Source organism: Leptosomus discolor, chromosome 9, assembly GCF_034619465.1.
Source record: "Leptosomus discolor isolate bLepDis1 chromosome 9, bLepDis1.hap2, whole genome shotgun sequence".
In the NCBI taxonomy this organism is placed as follows: Eukaryota; Metazoa; Chordata; class Aves; order Leptosomiformes; family Leptosomidae; genus Leptosomus; species Leptosomus discolor.
The window spans coordinates 5,485,001-5,501,732 of record NC_141399.1 but is presented as its reverse complement, the minus strand read 5'-3'; the positions used below and the strand labels follow the sequence as shown (position 1 = coordinate 5,501,732).

The window sequence follows — 16,732 nt, the reverse complement described above, 5'->3', positions numbered from 1 at the left end:
GTCACCAGCAATGTCTATTCTGTACATGTCAGATATCAAAGGCAAGAGGCAGAGGCGGGCTCAGGCTTACCTTCCACGTCGCTGCGTTGCGTCTGAAGTAAGCAAACATTCGCGTGAACCAGTTGTAGATTTCATTTAGTGTTAGCTGTTTTTCTGGAGATTCGAGGATGGCCTTGTGAAGCAAAGCAATTGCGAGATCAGTTAGGAGCACACCAGTACAAAACACACTCGCAGTTTTTTACTATACCAAACGCAAAAAAAAGGAAAGAAAGGAAGAAAGAAGAGATGTGGAGCAAAAAATCCAAAGGAGGGTTTTCAGAATATGAACTAAGATTAATGGCTGTATTTAACAGTTCAATGGCAAAATTCAAAATGGAATTATCTAATTGTTTTGAGTTTTTATTTCTGTTTCCTTACAGAAATATTAATTTATTAGTCATTCATAAAGCAGAATCAAAGAGAAATGCAAAACATTTCACTAGCTGATTAAAGCTCAGTAATTATTTAGAGCTCAGATTAATTCTAGGGATCAGAGATTACTGTAGCTTGTGATAATTGACTTGCCATCTTTAAACAGGCTCATTTTCACTGTTGTGTGAAATGAATTTCCTAATAATCACATCGTATTGTAATACTTAATCAAAAGCAATTATGTTATATATTGCAGTTCTAAAAACCCTTATAGTAAAGGTTTGAGCATTTGAGCACGCTTACATACCAAAGGTTTGAAAATCTATTTAATCCAGAGTGCGCACATATAGGGAGATTTTTTTTCCCTAATCCAAACGCGTGTGTGTGGCTCAGCTTACCTGTCTAATTAAAGATGCATACGTGAATGGTGGTCTAACTTCTGCGTTCTTATAAAATTCTTGGTTCTGGGCAATATCTGCTAAATAAGAGCAGTTGTTCTGTTATCATCACAGCCTGCCGCTGCCGGGCTGCGGGCAACAGCAAGCCGCCCCCGCCAGAGGGGCTGCGCCACCAGAACCCCGTTACCTGAAGAAATGGGGACGTTGTATTTATCCGAGTACCGCCTCCGGATGGGGCCGACGTTGTGCATGCTCGTGGTAGTGATGACCGACGGTCCCTGCGTGACGGGAGTGATGGGCGCAGTCGGGGTGGTGGGAGTATGAGGTAAGCTCTGCGGAGACGCCTCGGATGCGGTCTTGGAAAGCGTGACGCTCGATACCAGATTCAGCTGCGGAGGGAAGGACGAGGGTTTCGTTACAAAGGGCATTTCTGGCTAATTAAGGGCTGCAGAGAAAATTCTCGAGAACGGAGTCCTCCTCAGCTCGAAGCAGCCCGAGCGCTTGCTTCACCACCAAGTGCTGCTGTAACATCTCCATTAGGAGCCAGTAAAGGGAAACAAATATATACATTTCCAACTAGATTCTAAAAAAGAGTAACGTAGCCTGCTGCCAGAACTGGATTTTTATCCAAACCTTAAAATGAGATCTCACACAGTACATAATCATTTTAATGTTTTATTTTAGTTCCATTGTTTCACAATCTAACCCCCACACATCTCTTATTTCCATGCTATCATTATGCATGGCTTCTAATCAGTCTTCTTGGATACTTCATCGAAAGCATCAAGCTTAAAATAAAAGGCAAGACTTTCCTACGGACGTACTAGGGAGAAATGCAATCTCTCTCTTCAGCATTTAGGCTTTCTTCCCCACCCCCTCCTCTGTTCGTCCATTTTAAAAGCAAAGCCCAGAGTAGGTTAACACTGGAATAATTTAATTAATCACACTGCATGAAATACTGCAAGCACTCAGCCCGGCAGAAGTGGCACCACTCTTTTTTTCTTCTCCCAGGACGGAAGGCATCGGCGTTACCTGCATGAAGCCCGGCCCCGGACAAACGGCAGCGTGCCACAGCAGGCTGTAAAACACAACTGCCTCGAGGATTGTGTATCTAACCCAGCTCCAACTCGAGTGTTTTCGATACACAACCCTATTTATATAACCAGTATCCCCATTCCTCCCCGACCCTTTCTTTTTGCCCTACAACGTCCTTTGAAAGACGATGCTCCGTCTCAATAGGTCACTCCTGCTGAAGTATTTTAAACAAACAATCTGATCTCTTAACTACAACATCAGAAAAGACGACTGAGAAAAGGGCTCTTTGACTACTTCCACATTTCCTTCCCTTAGGCGGTTTTGCGAATAACATTGGTGAAATCCTGACCCCATTGAAGTCGGTAGCAAAATTCCTACTGAATTTAACAGGGCCAGAATTTTACAACTTTTGTTCCTGATCAAAATTCCTTTTTGCTGGACATTCAACATTTTTCAGATGAAGGCAAGGCAAACGACTCAGCTATACCCCCAAATACCTCATGTTTATCCATAAGGCACTGTATTAATTTCCCTCGTATGAAAGTAACAAGATCAGAAAACTCCTATTAGCATCCCTCCTATCAGTTAATAGCCACAAGTAACGTCTCTTTATAAAAATAATAGGATTTATCCTAAACAAAGATAGTGGCAAATAAAGGGCTCTAACATTACAGAAGGGATACCAACACAAAAAGCCCATCGCCCACAGAAAGGGCGCAGCTGAACAACAGATAAATTGCGATTGCTTTTCCCTCCCGACGGCGAGACGGAGCAAGCCGAGGGAAGCCCCAGCCACGAACGCCCGGCACAGGCCGGTGCCGTACGGCTGCCACGGTGCACCGGCAGCTCCAGCCCCGCTCCGAGGAAAGGAGGTGGCGAGCAGCATCGGGCCTGCGAACGGGGCATCTTTCTGCGCAGGTGCTTACAAACGATGCTTCGCCTTCCAGCGGGAAATATTTAACACTCCGTGGTAAAGCTGGAGAGTGCAAACCCAGCGAGGGATCGTGAAAGGCGGTGAAGTACGGGTACTGACTTCCCAGAGACCCCCGCGCTGGTGCGAACCGCTAACCGCAGCCGGGAGGGGAGCACGCCCGCTCACGCCCCCGCGGTGCCGGGCACTGCCTCCACGTGCTGCCTGCCACAGCCCGGCCTGTTTGTTGACTTGTGTGATTTAAGGACACCACCGATTAGGGACACGTATGTAGTCATGTCTCCCTGTTACCCATCTATCCATCTACTACGCATGATAAAAGGCCCAGTGACGATAATAACAGCACAACTGACAGGTCTCACCATGAAATTAAACCTCCTGTATTTTATCTCAGTTTCTAAACGGACATTTTAACAGTCCGATAACTGCGAGCAAATCTGCATCAATTTCCAGCGCCCGTCTCTAGCGCAGGCTCGGCAGCCGGGCCCTCCCGTCGGAAAGATCACTGCTCGTGCTTCATCATTACGGCTCCAACTACTCCGTTTCAAAAGAGTCCCCTTCCTTTTTTAGCGTGTAAAAACTTAACATTTAATCTGTTTCTACTAGGGAACTGCAAGAAAGGATCCACAAAGGTCATCGTTCCCTGCTTAAAGAATTTGAATCGAGTTAAATTTCTTTAGGCTTTTCAGCGTAGGTAGCAACTAGGAATAAACACAGAAGAGGACGAGCAAAGGGGGGGGCTTTAACAGGCTTGACAAATGACACTGCGATTCACACCCACTGCTGGGCCGCCACTAATAAGCTACAGAGGAAGCAGCCAATCTCAGCTAATTACCAGATAAAATTGTATTGTAAGGACTCTAATTAGGAGATGCTTATGGAGGTGATCTAATGATTAAACGCTGCATCCAAGTGACCCCACCATCAATGTGCAGTGGTGCAAGATGTCACCGGAATATTTTGTAGAAACAGTAATTTTATTTCAAGGAGGGGAGGCAGTAATATTTGTAATAATGGCTATGAGGTAAACTAATTAAAAGACAGTTCCTAAAGGAAGACTGTGGCTTTGAGCAGCTGTGGCCGTTCCAAAACAAAGTGCCAAATCTCAACAGAGGAGCTGCAGTCAAGTGGAAAATTTCTGCCTGACCTCTGCTCTCGCTATTAATTTGCAGGAAAACTAATGACACATATACATATTCCCACAAAATTGTTCTAATTGCTAATTTGCCAAAGGAGCCCAGTTTCCAAATTAAACATGACTGCAGTCTGTGAGGAAAGAGAGAACAAAAAGCTGGAACGCAGCGAGTCTGCTGCGTTTCACCTCCGACGACCATTTGCGAGCCTGAACCAACAAGTTAATGAAACACGACCTTGTCGATCGCTAGCGAAGTTTTTCCTTTTTCCGTGTTTTATGTGATGACACTCTCCTCTTCCAGCCGGGGTCCGATCCCTGCCGGTGCCGTTACCAAAACCCAAGCGAGGGTAAGGGAGGAGAGGGGCTGCGCTCCCTCCGCAGACCTTCGCTGCTGCCGCCTTTGCTGCATCTCTAGTGCGAAGGCTGAAAAATCAGTTGTGAATTAGAGCAGAATAACAAATTATGAATGGTGTTGGTTTTGTTGCCATCTTGAATTATTAATCTGAACGGTAAACTATTAAATCTTAATATTGGCGTCAACTAGAGATGTGAAAGCGGCCGTGGATGAGTGTGCAGGGCAAAGATCAGGGAGGGACCGGGCTGCAAGGGTTTCTTTTCCTGACGGAAACTCAACCCAGTTATTCCCTATTTGCTTTTTCTATTTAAAAAAAAAAAGTTACTATGACTAGAAAGGTTAGTTGTGTTGGTATTTTCTATACAGCCTGTTTCCCACATACGGTAATTTTTGGATGAGTATCACTGCTGTCAGAGGGGAGGGAGCCTAAGTCACAGAATCAGCACTTCAACGAGCAAGACCTCCTGCACTGCAACAAGGCACAACGTGGGGCACTCTCCAAGCACGCTGCAGAGTACGGCCCAGGAGTTAAATGTTTTTGTAACGTTTGTACTGGGGATGGGAGGAGGGAGGATTTCCTCCAGCCTTAAAAAAGCCAAACAACCCCAACAAAACCCCCCAAAACAAGAAGCGGGGGACACACAACAGAAAAACCACCAAACCCCACAAGTTTTAGGGCCTTAAATGCTGCCAATTCCATCACTGAACCTTGTTGGGTGCTTTGTTCAAGTTTTGGGTTTTGAGAACAGTTCCTCGTACTGTTTTAACTTAATCATAAATGCTGTAATTGTTTCAGCATTCAATATCCTGCTTAGGATTTTATTATTAACCTTCCCTTTCAAGAAATAGTCATGTCTTCCTATTAAAGGTGAAGACTGAGTCATTTTCTTTTTTTTTCTTTAGATATAAACAAGGCAGAGAGGTAACCCTCTCCTTCACCCCGTAAAATAGATTTCCAGTAAGTGGCTCTCCCATTAGGGCTCAGTCTGATTTCTTTTTGTGTAAACATTTCACATGACAATAGTGGCTGCCCATAAAAAAGCCCCTGAAAGTCTTCTAAAAGAAAAAAAATGTAAAAATTTCTAACTGTCACGCCGGGGCCATACCCACTGCTGCAGGGCAGCGACTCCTCTGCGATGGATGCTGCTGGCCTGGTCTCAACTAGGGCTGAGGATTTATCTGCACCGAGTTCCTAGGGCTGAAACAGTCTGGAGTAGAGACTCCTTTTCTTGACACCGAGGGTGGGAGAGAAAGCTAACGCTGGGCCTAAAACTTTGTTAAATGCTGTGTCTTCCTCTCCCGTTTCAGCCTGGACACATTAGTGCATTAGATGCAGAGCCTGGCAGGCAGCAATCACTTAGCAGGTGTTGTTATTGGCAGGAATACTAAGGAAACTGAAGCTGAGGAGTGAGACTTAATGAAAACCAGTATATAAAAACAGCTTTTGTTGTGCTTGAGAATCTCTCTTTATTGCTGCGTATCGTTATTTTTTCAAACTATAAAGTACGGCTACAGCAGCTAAAATGCTCAGTCATTACCTCAACAGTTAAAAGACTATTTTTTTTTTAATGCTTTGTTATTACAGTTGCTAAAAACAGTATTTCAAAACAATCGTAACTGCTACGGTTAGGGTAAAAAAAATACATTAAAGAAGGGGTATCTAACAGTGCATTTTAGTCAAAGCACCAAAAGTTTCTTTCAAAGTTTTCTGTCTTTTTAAAAGATGGCTATAGCACCTAGTATGCAGAATTACTTGTTGGTTGATGCTTTTTCCTTTTCCTTCCCTTCCTATGAACTTCAACATAAGTTAATCCTTCGAAAGAAAGCACATTTCCATTTCAACCTATTATGCTGATCACTAACACCAACGAAAACAGCATGTCGGGGAAGGTATCTTAATAGCAAAACCAGAATGACAGTTCTGGAGAAATCGTCGTTCTGGCTTTTGTGATTTGTGGGTTTGTTCTTTGTTTTTTAACCTTAAAAAAAAATAATAAATCCATTTCACAAAAATGTATCACAGCATATTCCTTCACAGATAGCTTTGTTCTCACTTTATTCAGGCCCTTGACTCTCACCAAAACAACACATGTAGCAGCAACAGGAACAACTTTGTCTGCTCCAAGTGTTAAGTTGTGCGATACTTCCATTTCCTTTTGAAGTGCTGCACCGTTGGGCATTTTAATTATAAAGTCGGATATTTTTAAAGGTGGCACCGAGTGCTGCCCCAGCTCCCGATATGCTCGCCCTCCCCAGCCTCCTCCAGTCTGCCCAGTAACTCCTCAGGAGCAGGGGAAGAGCCGCCCTTTGCAGTACACCCAGCATCAACAGCGACCTCCCCACGTACGTACCTATCTGCCAACGATTCAGGCCATCCACCGCTACACTACGTAAGAACATGGTTCAATCTCGCGGGTTTTATGAGGACTGAAGAGCTTTACTGAACGGATGCCTCGGTGGACCGGTGCAGTGAAATGCTTGGGCCGCTCCACCGCCCTTCCCAAGGTCAAAATTACTGCAAGGTGCTGAAGCCACCCAAAGGTGGTGATGAGATGGATGGACGTGGTTGGACTGGACAGGCAACCCTTCCCCAAAGCTGGGCGAGTTCTGAACTGATGCACAACCCCCAAGAACCTGACTGTGGTCCGACTGGTCCCAAACCACCCGCTCAGCTACTGCCTGAAGCCCAGAAGCAAAGACGGTACCAATGGTCAGTGTGGATCACAAACGGCACGTGGGTAACACAGATGCTCAGTCACCAATTTTACCTGCCAGCAACAAAATAGTTTAAAAACAACCGTTAAGATCCTTTAAGCAGAATAGAACCATTTCCTCAGGCACGAAAAGGCTGAAATTTTGAATCGCAATTCAGTGCTATGTTTGGATTCGCAGCCGCTCTTTCCTTTAAAACCCCCGATGTACCATAATACATTAATTCTAACACACACCTTGCATTCGTTATGTTGGCAAAAAAAAAAAAAAAATTAATTACTGGATGTAAAGAATACTTTGCACTGCAATAATGGTCATCAGATCTTTTTACCAAAGTCCTATCCCACTGAGTTAAAAGGACTGGGGTCTAGCACAGCCTATGCAGTGCCTGTGTATTTTTTTCACTAGGAAAGCACAATTTATGCAAAACACTATATTTCTACATTTTATAATTAATTTTCAAATGCTTCACCTATACATATTTTAATAATTTCTGATTTATCAGATGGTATCTATAATAAATTTTTCTATATTTCAATAAATGAAAAGAAGGCAGTTTCAATCCAACAACAGAGTGCCACACAATATAGGCCTGTCAGGCACCAATTTTTACTTCTAACATGTAAGTTAAAGGATAAGGAATTTATAATGCTGCCTGTGAACGAAACCACTTTTCATACACAAATGTGATCTTTTTTTTTCCAAAGGGTAATACAACAGTACATTTACATAAACTAATCCAAACAATCTATGTATTTGACAATGGCAAACCTCACACAGACTGCCTATTGTTGGTTTACATCTTGGAGTTCTTTATGTTGGCTTGTAACACTGCTCTAGCTGTCAAAGGTTTGACTTGGACTCTAAATAAATGGTTATAGAAGTGCTGTGCAGCGATATTGGACTTCTTTGCAAAAGAAAACCTGCTGTGTATGAATTCAAAAGCTATTAATTTTTCAGTCAAAAATATTCATGCCTATTTCTTTTAATAAAGAAACACTGTGCTGAGCAACTGAGAGATAATGTTGACTAGTGGTACAGAATTTTCAATAGAGCAGTTAAAAATAAATTTAGTAGGAGGTCCCCAACAAAGCTATAATTTTCCAGAATGTAAAACATTTTTAATACTAATCAAGACAGCCCTTTTCCCCCTGCGTTCAATTTTTTTTTTTTTTCCCCCCCTTCTTCTTTTTCCGCTGCTTTTCCCTGTTTATTAGCTGTTAACACTAATCTTCATGGCGACACCGCCTGGTATCTCCGTGGCCTACAACACCCACGAAAGCTTCCTGCCCTCCGTGGCTGAGCATCGATCAAATTTGCCTTGCCAAACGCTGCTCGCCTTCTTATGATTTCCTCCCTTTAGTTCTTAATCCTTCCTCCTGAGGGGCACCGCTGTTACGAAAGGCCTCAAGGCAGAGTGCTTTGAGACTCCCAGATTATTCCGCTGTTTTAATTTTTAATCCAGTAAGAGCTATAGAAACCAAACCTCCTCCCCATTCAGTTGGGCCTACATACTTTGCCAACAATGCGCTGAAGCGTTTGCATTCAGGCCGAGATGGTTGCAAGGAACTAGAAGAATGCTATTTTTATAGACGCTGCAAGTAGTTTCTACTCTAGAGGGCTGGTATCCACTGGCTCAAGCAATTTTAGGCATCTCAACAGCTTAAATGGAAGGGTTTACACCTACCACTCAACTCTCTCCAAGAAGGCCCCAAAATTTCCCGTTGACTTTGACACCTGCTCCGGTGTTGCTGAATAGCCTGCAATTTTCTGTCTAGTAGCCTCCCTATGCACTTCTGCAGCCATTTATTTCCGACTACATGGAAACTGAGAAATCCTTTTCTAGTAAAAATGTGTGCGCGAAGTGTTTAATGATTTTATGTTCTCTATCTCTGTAATGTGTTCTGTTTCAGACATTAATTTTGTCTACCAACTGCATCTTGGCAGGCTACCATATTTGCTGGGTTAATAGTCTGACTCCTTTTTATTTCTATCACCATAAATCACACATATATGGGTGTGTGTTTGCTTTATTTATAGAAAAAAAATCAGTCAAAACAGATAAACCAATACTTTGTCATTATGCTGCATCATTGCATATTGATTAAAATTGCTAGTACTAACTATAGATTGTCAACGCTCAATTAATTTTCACACAATGACTCAAAGCAAAATCAAATAAAGCCAGTGTACCTTTAAATCTTACAAATCTTAAAATCAAGAAGCAAAGCACTCTCTCCATTTTGAATAATCATCGGAAGCTCTGAGGAACGTCTTCAGCGTTAAGAGGTTGGGAGAAAACAACAGCTGAAGAAGAGTCATTTCGGTCAGGGAACGAGACGGTGGATTTGCCTGGGTTTGAGGGTACCCAGGAGTTTTCTTGGGCTCAAAGCCACTTGCTTCCCCCGCACCCCTTCTTTTAAAGGGCAATGCGGGGCGGAGATGGTTTCCCTTCTCAGTTTCAACAGTATAAAACCTGATACTGGGTAACCACGATTAGCATCAAAACGTGCAGCTAGAGTCCCTTCTACTGTAAATGGCTGTCAGAGAGGGAGAAAGCAAAATAAATATAGTAAATATAATTTAATTACATCTCCTTCCTAACACTTCCTAAGATTTCATGCGAGTCGGGCTGATGCAAAGTGACTTACAGGCTAGTACGTGAGGCCAGAAAAAGGCCTGACACACCAGCTTTAGAGCAAAACTTCTTTCAAGAGAGGGGGACAATGCAACCCGGGTGCCCGTGGCGGTGCCTCCTGCAAAGCAGCACTTTGCATCTCCTCACCGTGACCGGCTCTGAAGCGGGCCGTGCTTTGCATCACGCGCTCCGGTGGGGAACAGGAAAGAGAGGTTTGTTGTGAGGTTTTGTTTGCTCTCGGTGCAGTTTGGTACTTACGGGCTGAGGGGTGGCTTTTGGTTCAGTTGACTTCACATGCAGGTGTGTCATCATGGCTTGCAGGCGCTCTTTATCTTTTGCAAGCTGAAAGGAGGGGGGAAAAAAAAAAATACGCTCTGTTACTCATACGAATAAAACCCAGCCTCTGCTTATTCCTAATTAAACAGCTGGCACCGAGGCATGAGACAGAAGAGTTTTACTGCTGAGTAGTTTGGAAATTGTATATGGTCTATTCGTGAGGTAAAGCTAACGCGTGGTGCTGGGTGTCACTGTTTCCCAAAGCAAAATGCATTAGCCCTCGAGTGAGAAGAGCTAGACCTGCCGGCACCAAGAGCTTCACTCTAGCCCTGACAGCTAAAAGACAACACTGAATCATGTTTATTAACCAGCCCCACTCCAGCTCAGGAGGAGCAGCAGAAAGCACACCAGGCAGCGGCTCCCAGATGCGTTCGCCTCCTTTCAGACCAGAAAACAAGCGGCACAAACGGACCGTGGCCTTTAGGTGACGTACAGGCTTTGCGGCAGGTGCAGCGAGCGCAGAGACGGCGGTGGTTAAACCACACGAGGCACCTCCGCGGGGCACGGCAGGCGGCCTCGGCTGTAGGAAACGCCCTGCTTTTTATTTGAGGAGGTGGCACAGCCCCTCGGCTGGTCACCCCGGTCTGCCAGGCTGGGAACCTGAGCCGGAGCACCCGAGCATCGGGCAGGAGCAGCAGCGTGAGTTGCCAGTTGCCAGCATCCCTTTGGCCTACGCCTGAGGGCAGCAAGGTGGGAAAGGCTAACGGCGTCAGGAACCGCCCCAGAGCACTCATCTCGGGCCACCCAACGCCGCAGGACCAATGCTTTCACCCCTTCTCATCGGTCACATCATGCCCAAGAGCTGGGGGCAGAGCTCCCACTCTCGATGTCTCGGTTGAGATCTGCACCAGGCCACAGCTGGTGTCTTGGGATCACACCGTACACATCCTTGGCCAGGATGGCTTCCCAATGCATTCAGAAGGAACTGGCCAGACACTAAAGCTCATTATTTTTGGAAACAAGAAATTTTTTTTGTATGTACGAATAGGACTTTTTCCAGCTGCTCTTCAAAAAAAAAAAAAAAAAATACAGTGGAAAGATATTAAGAAACAAGGCTAACGAAAAAGGGGTGTCATTAACCTATAAGGCTCCTGTTTCCAGCAGGACTCGGATCAGGTTCTTACAAATGACATTTTTTGCAGAGCTGAGATTTTGCTTTAGATGAGCCAGGTTCCTGGTGCCAAGAGGAGACCGGGCTCGCATTCCAGCAAAACTTTAAACAACCTGCCCACCTTATCACCATCATCTGTTTGTAGCAGTAAAGCTGGCCTAAGTGTATATAAAAGGAGACATGGTCATAAATCCCCATTCATAACCCTACAGTCCAGGTTGTCTTGCTCTTCGCAAGGCGAGGGGTTTCTGACCGTGCCAGGAAGGTGTCATGATGGGATAAAGCTTGGCACACGGGTTTCCAAGACAGGAATTAAATAAAGGAAAAAAATGGTTTCACCACTGCATGCTCTGGAAGTGCAAAACCAAAATCACTGGGCTTTCCAAACGGCTGCCCTTCTCTGGGTCAAAAACCTCAATGGCAAGAGGGAAAACCTGACACCTACAGCAGATCTCCTGCAATCTCATCACCAGATCTGCGCTGGACTTCACAGCAGAGCCATAGGGCAGCCACGGGCTCTTATCGTAGCGCTGCATGCAGCAGAAACTTCTCCCTCCGAGAGTCCTCCGAGGACCTCTTCAGAGAAAGGAGAGGTCTCACCCCTCAGCTGCCTTGCTTCGCCCAAACAAATTAAAACTGAGAAGCAGTTGTAGGCTCAGGGCAGCTCTGTTGTGCAATCTCTCATTCGTAGCAGCCGCCGGGCACACGGGCCGCTTGGCGGGGTCATCTGTGCATTAAATTTTGGTCTGCAGGCTACTGCGGAAGGATAACATCTTCTAGCCAAAATAAATAAAAGGCAAGCACCTGAAAGCTCCCTGCCTGCACCAGCGGGGCGGCAGGAGGGAAAGGCACCCGGGCAGCACGGGGCACACCCTGCAGCGCTTCCTCCGGGCCCCCTCGGCGGAACGGAGCGGCGCACCTCCCTCCGAACGGCCGGGGTCCTCGTTTGTAGTGTTTTCACTCATCATCTTAGCGAGGCTTTTAACGCCGTTTCTGGTGGATGGAGGTTATTCAAGATCCTCTCGACATTTCAGGCAGACACACGCTAGCATTTTGTCATAGTCTAGGAATTCGAACACTCACCCAGTTAGGCAGGAGTTTAAATTATGAAAAATAGAGGTCTCTCAGTTTCAAAGCACTGAAGAGAAGTGAAAAAATCCAAAGAATTTCTTTAAACTGTTTTTCCCTTAGGTCAGGAAGCAGTAGTGATATAAAACCAGAATGTTACTAGTAGCCCCTCCGGTCAGTGGGGTCATACAGAAGAAGCCATGAGGGCTCGCTTGGCCACCAATGGGAGCAAATCCTCACTGGTGGCACTCACAGGGGTGCAGATGGTCCAGAAATGGGGATTATTAGTAGACATGCAGGAAAATGCTCCTGATCGACTGACAGTGTTCTTGGGCAAAGACTGTTCTGCCATGTACGAAAGGATCTGCTCTCTACAGGGGACGTGAGGACTGCAATACAGTCCCATCTGCAGCCTCCTTCTTTTTTCCTATATCCATTTGGAAAGCTCTGTCTGCATGGTGGGAGTTTTCAGCTGGCCACCCAGTCCTTCATGATAAGCCTGATTTGGTGAGGTGTCCCTCACCTCTGTGGGTTACAACCACGAGGTAGGTGCCTAACCGTGGTCCAACAGAAAACACATCCACAGCAAGGTACATGCGTTGCAAACCTGGACACCAAGACACGTGCCTTGCCCGGGAGAGGTTAAATCCTAAAACTACACAGGTAGGAAAGGCAGGAGGGGGAAGGCACAGAAAGAGCAGGGCAGAAGGGGCTCAAGGCGAGGGGGCAGCATGGGAGTCTGGCGACCAAGGAGCAAGAGAGAAGGCATTAGTAGGCACAGAGGATGGAGAAACTGCACAGGAGGGAAAACAGAAAATAATGGCAAGGAGCAGGAAAATGGAAACCCAAGGAGGGCATTCAACAGGAGCAACGTGGCCACATCAACAGGAAGGGTAATCAGCAGCAGGATTTTGGACAGATCAAGGACAAAGAAGTCAGTCATGGGTGATGCAAGAGACAACCAAGACATAGCCTCTTCCCTCTCGTTACATGCCTAGTTAGGCTGTGCACTGGAAAGGTTTAGGATCCACTTTTCAAGAGTGTCAAGGGATGCTTTAGGAACACAGGCCCAAGCAGCATTTTCACTACGCTGAAAACGGCCAGCTTAATTTTCTCCCATTAGGAGATACTTTCTTAAACTTACCATAGCCTAACGTTGCTGTCCTGAAATGGTTTTTCCAGTCAAAGATGGTACTGCAAAATGGATGTCCTACTCCAGCTAAGAACTAGCTAAGGATAGGGATATGTTCCTGTGTTTGTGTTTTACCCAGCAGCCCAGTTCTCACTATTTATAATGGCAACAAATGATCATGTCAAGATGGTTTAAACAAAGTGATAAATGAGAAGATCTCTACCTTGTCTGTGATATTTTAAGTATGTTTGTGATGGAAATGCCGAGACCCATGCTTTAAGATGCTTCTGCAAAGGGGCATTTGCAATCAAATAGAAAACAGATCTGACCTGTTTTTTTTTTCTTTCATTTAAAAATTACTTTTTTTAAAAGACTGTCTATGACACCGATAAAACTATTTTGCATAAAATAAATATGAGCATAATAAAAATACAACTTGTATTTGGGTCCATCACACTCAGAACCTGAAGCGCATTCCTCGAGTGAAATGGATTTGTTGAATTCTACCCCTGTCTGCATGGGGCTGTGTAGGCATGAAACGGTGCAGCACTGGGTCTTGCCGTGGTGTCGGACCCTGAACAGCGTGTGACACTTCACAGCTCCGCTGGAAGGCAAAGCTTCTCCTGAGTGCTGAGCACCACGGGTCAAGTGGGAAAGGCTATGGGGTCCCTCCTCTAGCTAGCTCACCAAACTCAGTCGCCCACAGGGCTTGTTGTTGCCACTCTGTTGGTAACTGCTCCATTGTGGGAGCATCAGGTCAACGGTCTTAGTCCAACTGCTCCTGCTACAATACGCCGGGCGCTGCAGACCGTGTCATTGAAAACCCTGCTATTGGGCCAGGCTTTTGTTTTAATATGGCTCTGGGCAAAAAAGGTCACAGACAGATACACTAGGTACTGGGGGACAAACCCTCGTATATATTTAGGCAGATTTTTGGGTTGTTTTTTTTTATTAAAGCATCAGAGGACATAGGATGAAAGGAGAGGGAGAAGAGGGGAGTTACAGATATGTTTCAGAAGCAGGACCACTCTCCTCCTCCACCTATCCTTGCTAGCCAATGCATAGATGGTCTCACTCTGCTATCAACATCCCTGTCTAAATTAAGCTTCCAGTTCATCCTATTTACTGTGCAAGTATGGCTGTTAAAAACAAATCCAGAACTTTTTGACCCACACACTACTTTGAAATTATGTTCTTGGCCTGGGGACCGCATGCTGCCTTCCCATGCGATGACTCTAAGCCAAGAGGTAGGTATTCCCCGGCACTGAATCCGTGTGAAGCTGGAACCATTAGTCACTCATAACCATCAGTAGAATGCACTGCTGATAAATCTTTGAAAAATATCGTCAAGAGCTTATGGAGAGGTGGTAACCAAGTATCATCTCTGCCCTGCCCCACTGTTAACACAGTGCATCCTCCTGTAGTTCCAGGCACAGCCATTCCTAGTGGCTGCAGGAGAGAAGGATTAATGCTTTTCAAGCTGACTGTAACTGAAGAATTTAGATTTACCTTCAGCCTGAATGTTACTGCATCTTGGTAAAAGATTATCTCATATCTCGGTTTACCAGGAAGACTACAGATTTTTATTCTTTTTTCCTAATTCCCGAGAAACTTGTTAAAATAACAGACCATTTCTCGTAACATTTTCTGCAAGACTCTTGATATTTTATGACTGGTAGTTTGATTTTTATAAAACTTGTACTAAAATAGTTTATATTGCTTCAGCTAATAGTGAAAGAGTGTCATGACCAGCGTGTTCCTGAAAGTAAAATTTAGGAAATATCTATGAAAGAAAAAGGGTAATTTGTAAGATAAGAAGATAAAAGGCATTTTTAAAAATGCTTATCTTGAAAAGTAACAACAAGAAGTTTAAGTGTGTTTTTGCTGATTTTTCTCTCCAACTATTTGAAGCTATAAATGACTTAACTCAGTAAAATTCCAAATGTAATTATCTTCTGTACTTAGCCCAAGGCTTTCCATATATCTCTACGCTGCTGTCTTGCATACAAAATAGGTTTTTCAATAGCTGGTAACTATATAATGTACAACATTGTTTTAATTTCCCCTTCTGTGCTAACCTCTTGCCTACACACAGACACACTGTCAAAGCCGCCCGGCCAGAGCAGTGAGGTGCAGGGAGACAGAAAGGACTCAAAAGCATTTGGGAAGGCAGTTACACATTTAATGAGGTCATACCTTTGCATCGCATTCAATATATTCCAATTTACCCCCTTTTGGCACTTTAAAGAAAAATTATTTGCTACAAATGGCAAAAAATAATAGTAGTAGTAGTAGTAGTAAGAAGAAGAAGAATACATGGAGAGTATTAGTACATGAGAGACCACCAAACAAGCCAGGTCATGCAGCGTTTTGAAATAAACATCAACCATTTCCCCCGTGCATCAACCACTCTAAATGAAGGGCACCATATTCCACTCGCCCCCCTCCGCCCCCCACCCCGGGTGAGTATAAAAAGCATTAGATACATACTGATGGATTTCCAATCAGTCAGCCTGTTTAAGTTTCCTATTTCTTTTCAAGTTACGGTTTAGAAAAGAGGAAATGAAGCTGCAGTTTCTTTTGACGGTTTTTAAAACTACTACAAGAAGGTTTTGAAAGCTGGTTTTCAATCATAGGGGGAAAAGCAGAACTCATTTTTTATTGCTGTCGAGAATTGGATTTGATTAATACTGAGGTAATATTAAAATAAATTTTATTTTACCTGTAGCTCTAACTGCTGTACAACCTGCATTTGTACTCTACATTGGGCTGTACTTCTATCATCCAGCGCATGCTCACTGTTGAGATGTCTGTAACAATACACAGAAAATCATTAAGTGAAATGGATAAACAAAAAGGAAAAAGTAGTTACCAGGGTGAATAAGCAATCTGAATGATATCCAGCAGGTCTTCATCAATATCTGAGATTTTTAAGATAATTTTTAAATTTTTTTCTTTTCCCTCTGTCCTGCTTTGGCTTGTGTATCTTCCCATCAGTCACTGTATTTTAATCACATTTTTTCAGAAGACGGCTCATTTGAATATAAGAGAAATTTTGCAGAACAGTTGTTTTTTCCTCCATTAGGTAAATGAAAGTGAGATCAAGAAATTATAGTAAAATAATTTCACATATAATTTGGTATTAATTGACTATAAGATGCTGGATATATCTAAATGGACACATGCAATACATGAATAATTAAATCCCACAGAACCCTCATGTTTACATGATTAAAAATAAAATAAAATACATGACTGTGTAAAGAACAAAAAACCACATAAAATTTGGTGTATAAGTATGTGCAAAATATGTACCAATAAAAGAGAGAAAAATACGGACAGTTACTGTAAAACAAATCTTCTTCATCCAAAAGAAACAAAAAGTCATCCAGAACACTAGAACAGCTGGAATCCAAGGTTTATTGTAGTACGTGTTCTGAAAAACTTCCCCCATGCAAATGTTAAAATTA

General features: G+C 43.9%; 1 protein-coding gene across 10 annotated transcripts in view; it reads right to left on the bottom strand.

Annotated features, from left to right (window-relative positions):
• FOXP1 (forkhead box P1) overlaps positions 1 to 16,732 on the bottom strand; it is a 164,291-nt gene that overhangs the window by 16,769 nt on the left and 130,790 nt on the right. For 6 of the 10 annotated variants that reach the window (XM_086469964.1, XM_086469961.1, XM_086469967.1 and 3 more), the window contains 5 exons: positions 15,985 to 16,072; positions 9,874 to 9,957; positions 997 to 1,198; positions 810 to 889; positions 71 to 172 (listed from right to left, as the gene is read on the bottom strand). In XM_086469964.1, the coding sequence (XP_086326090.1) occupies positions 71 to 172; positions 810 to 889; positions 997 to 1,198; positions 9,874 to 9,957; positions 15,985 to 16,072 (556 nt within the window). The remainder of the gene's footprint in view (positions 1 to 70; positions 173 to 809; positions 890 to 996; positions 1,199 to 9,873; positions 9,958 to 15,984; positions 16,073 to 16,732) is intronic. The other 4 variants (XM_086469968.1, XM_086469966.1, XM_086469969.1 and 1 more) reach the window with 1 other exon arrangement.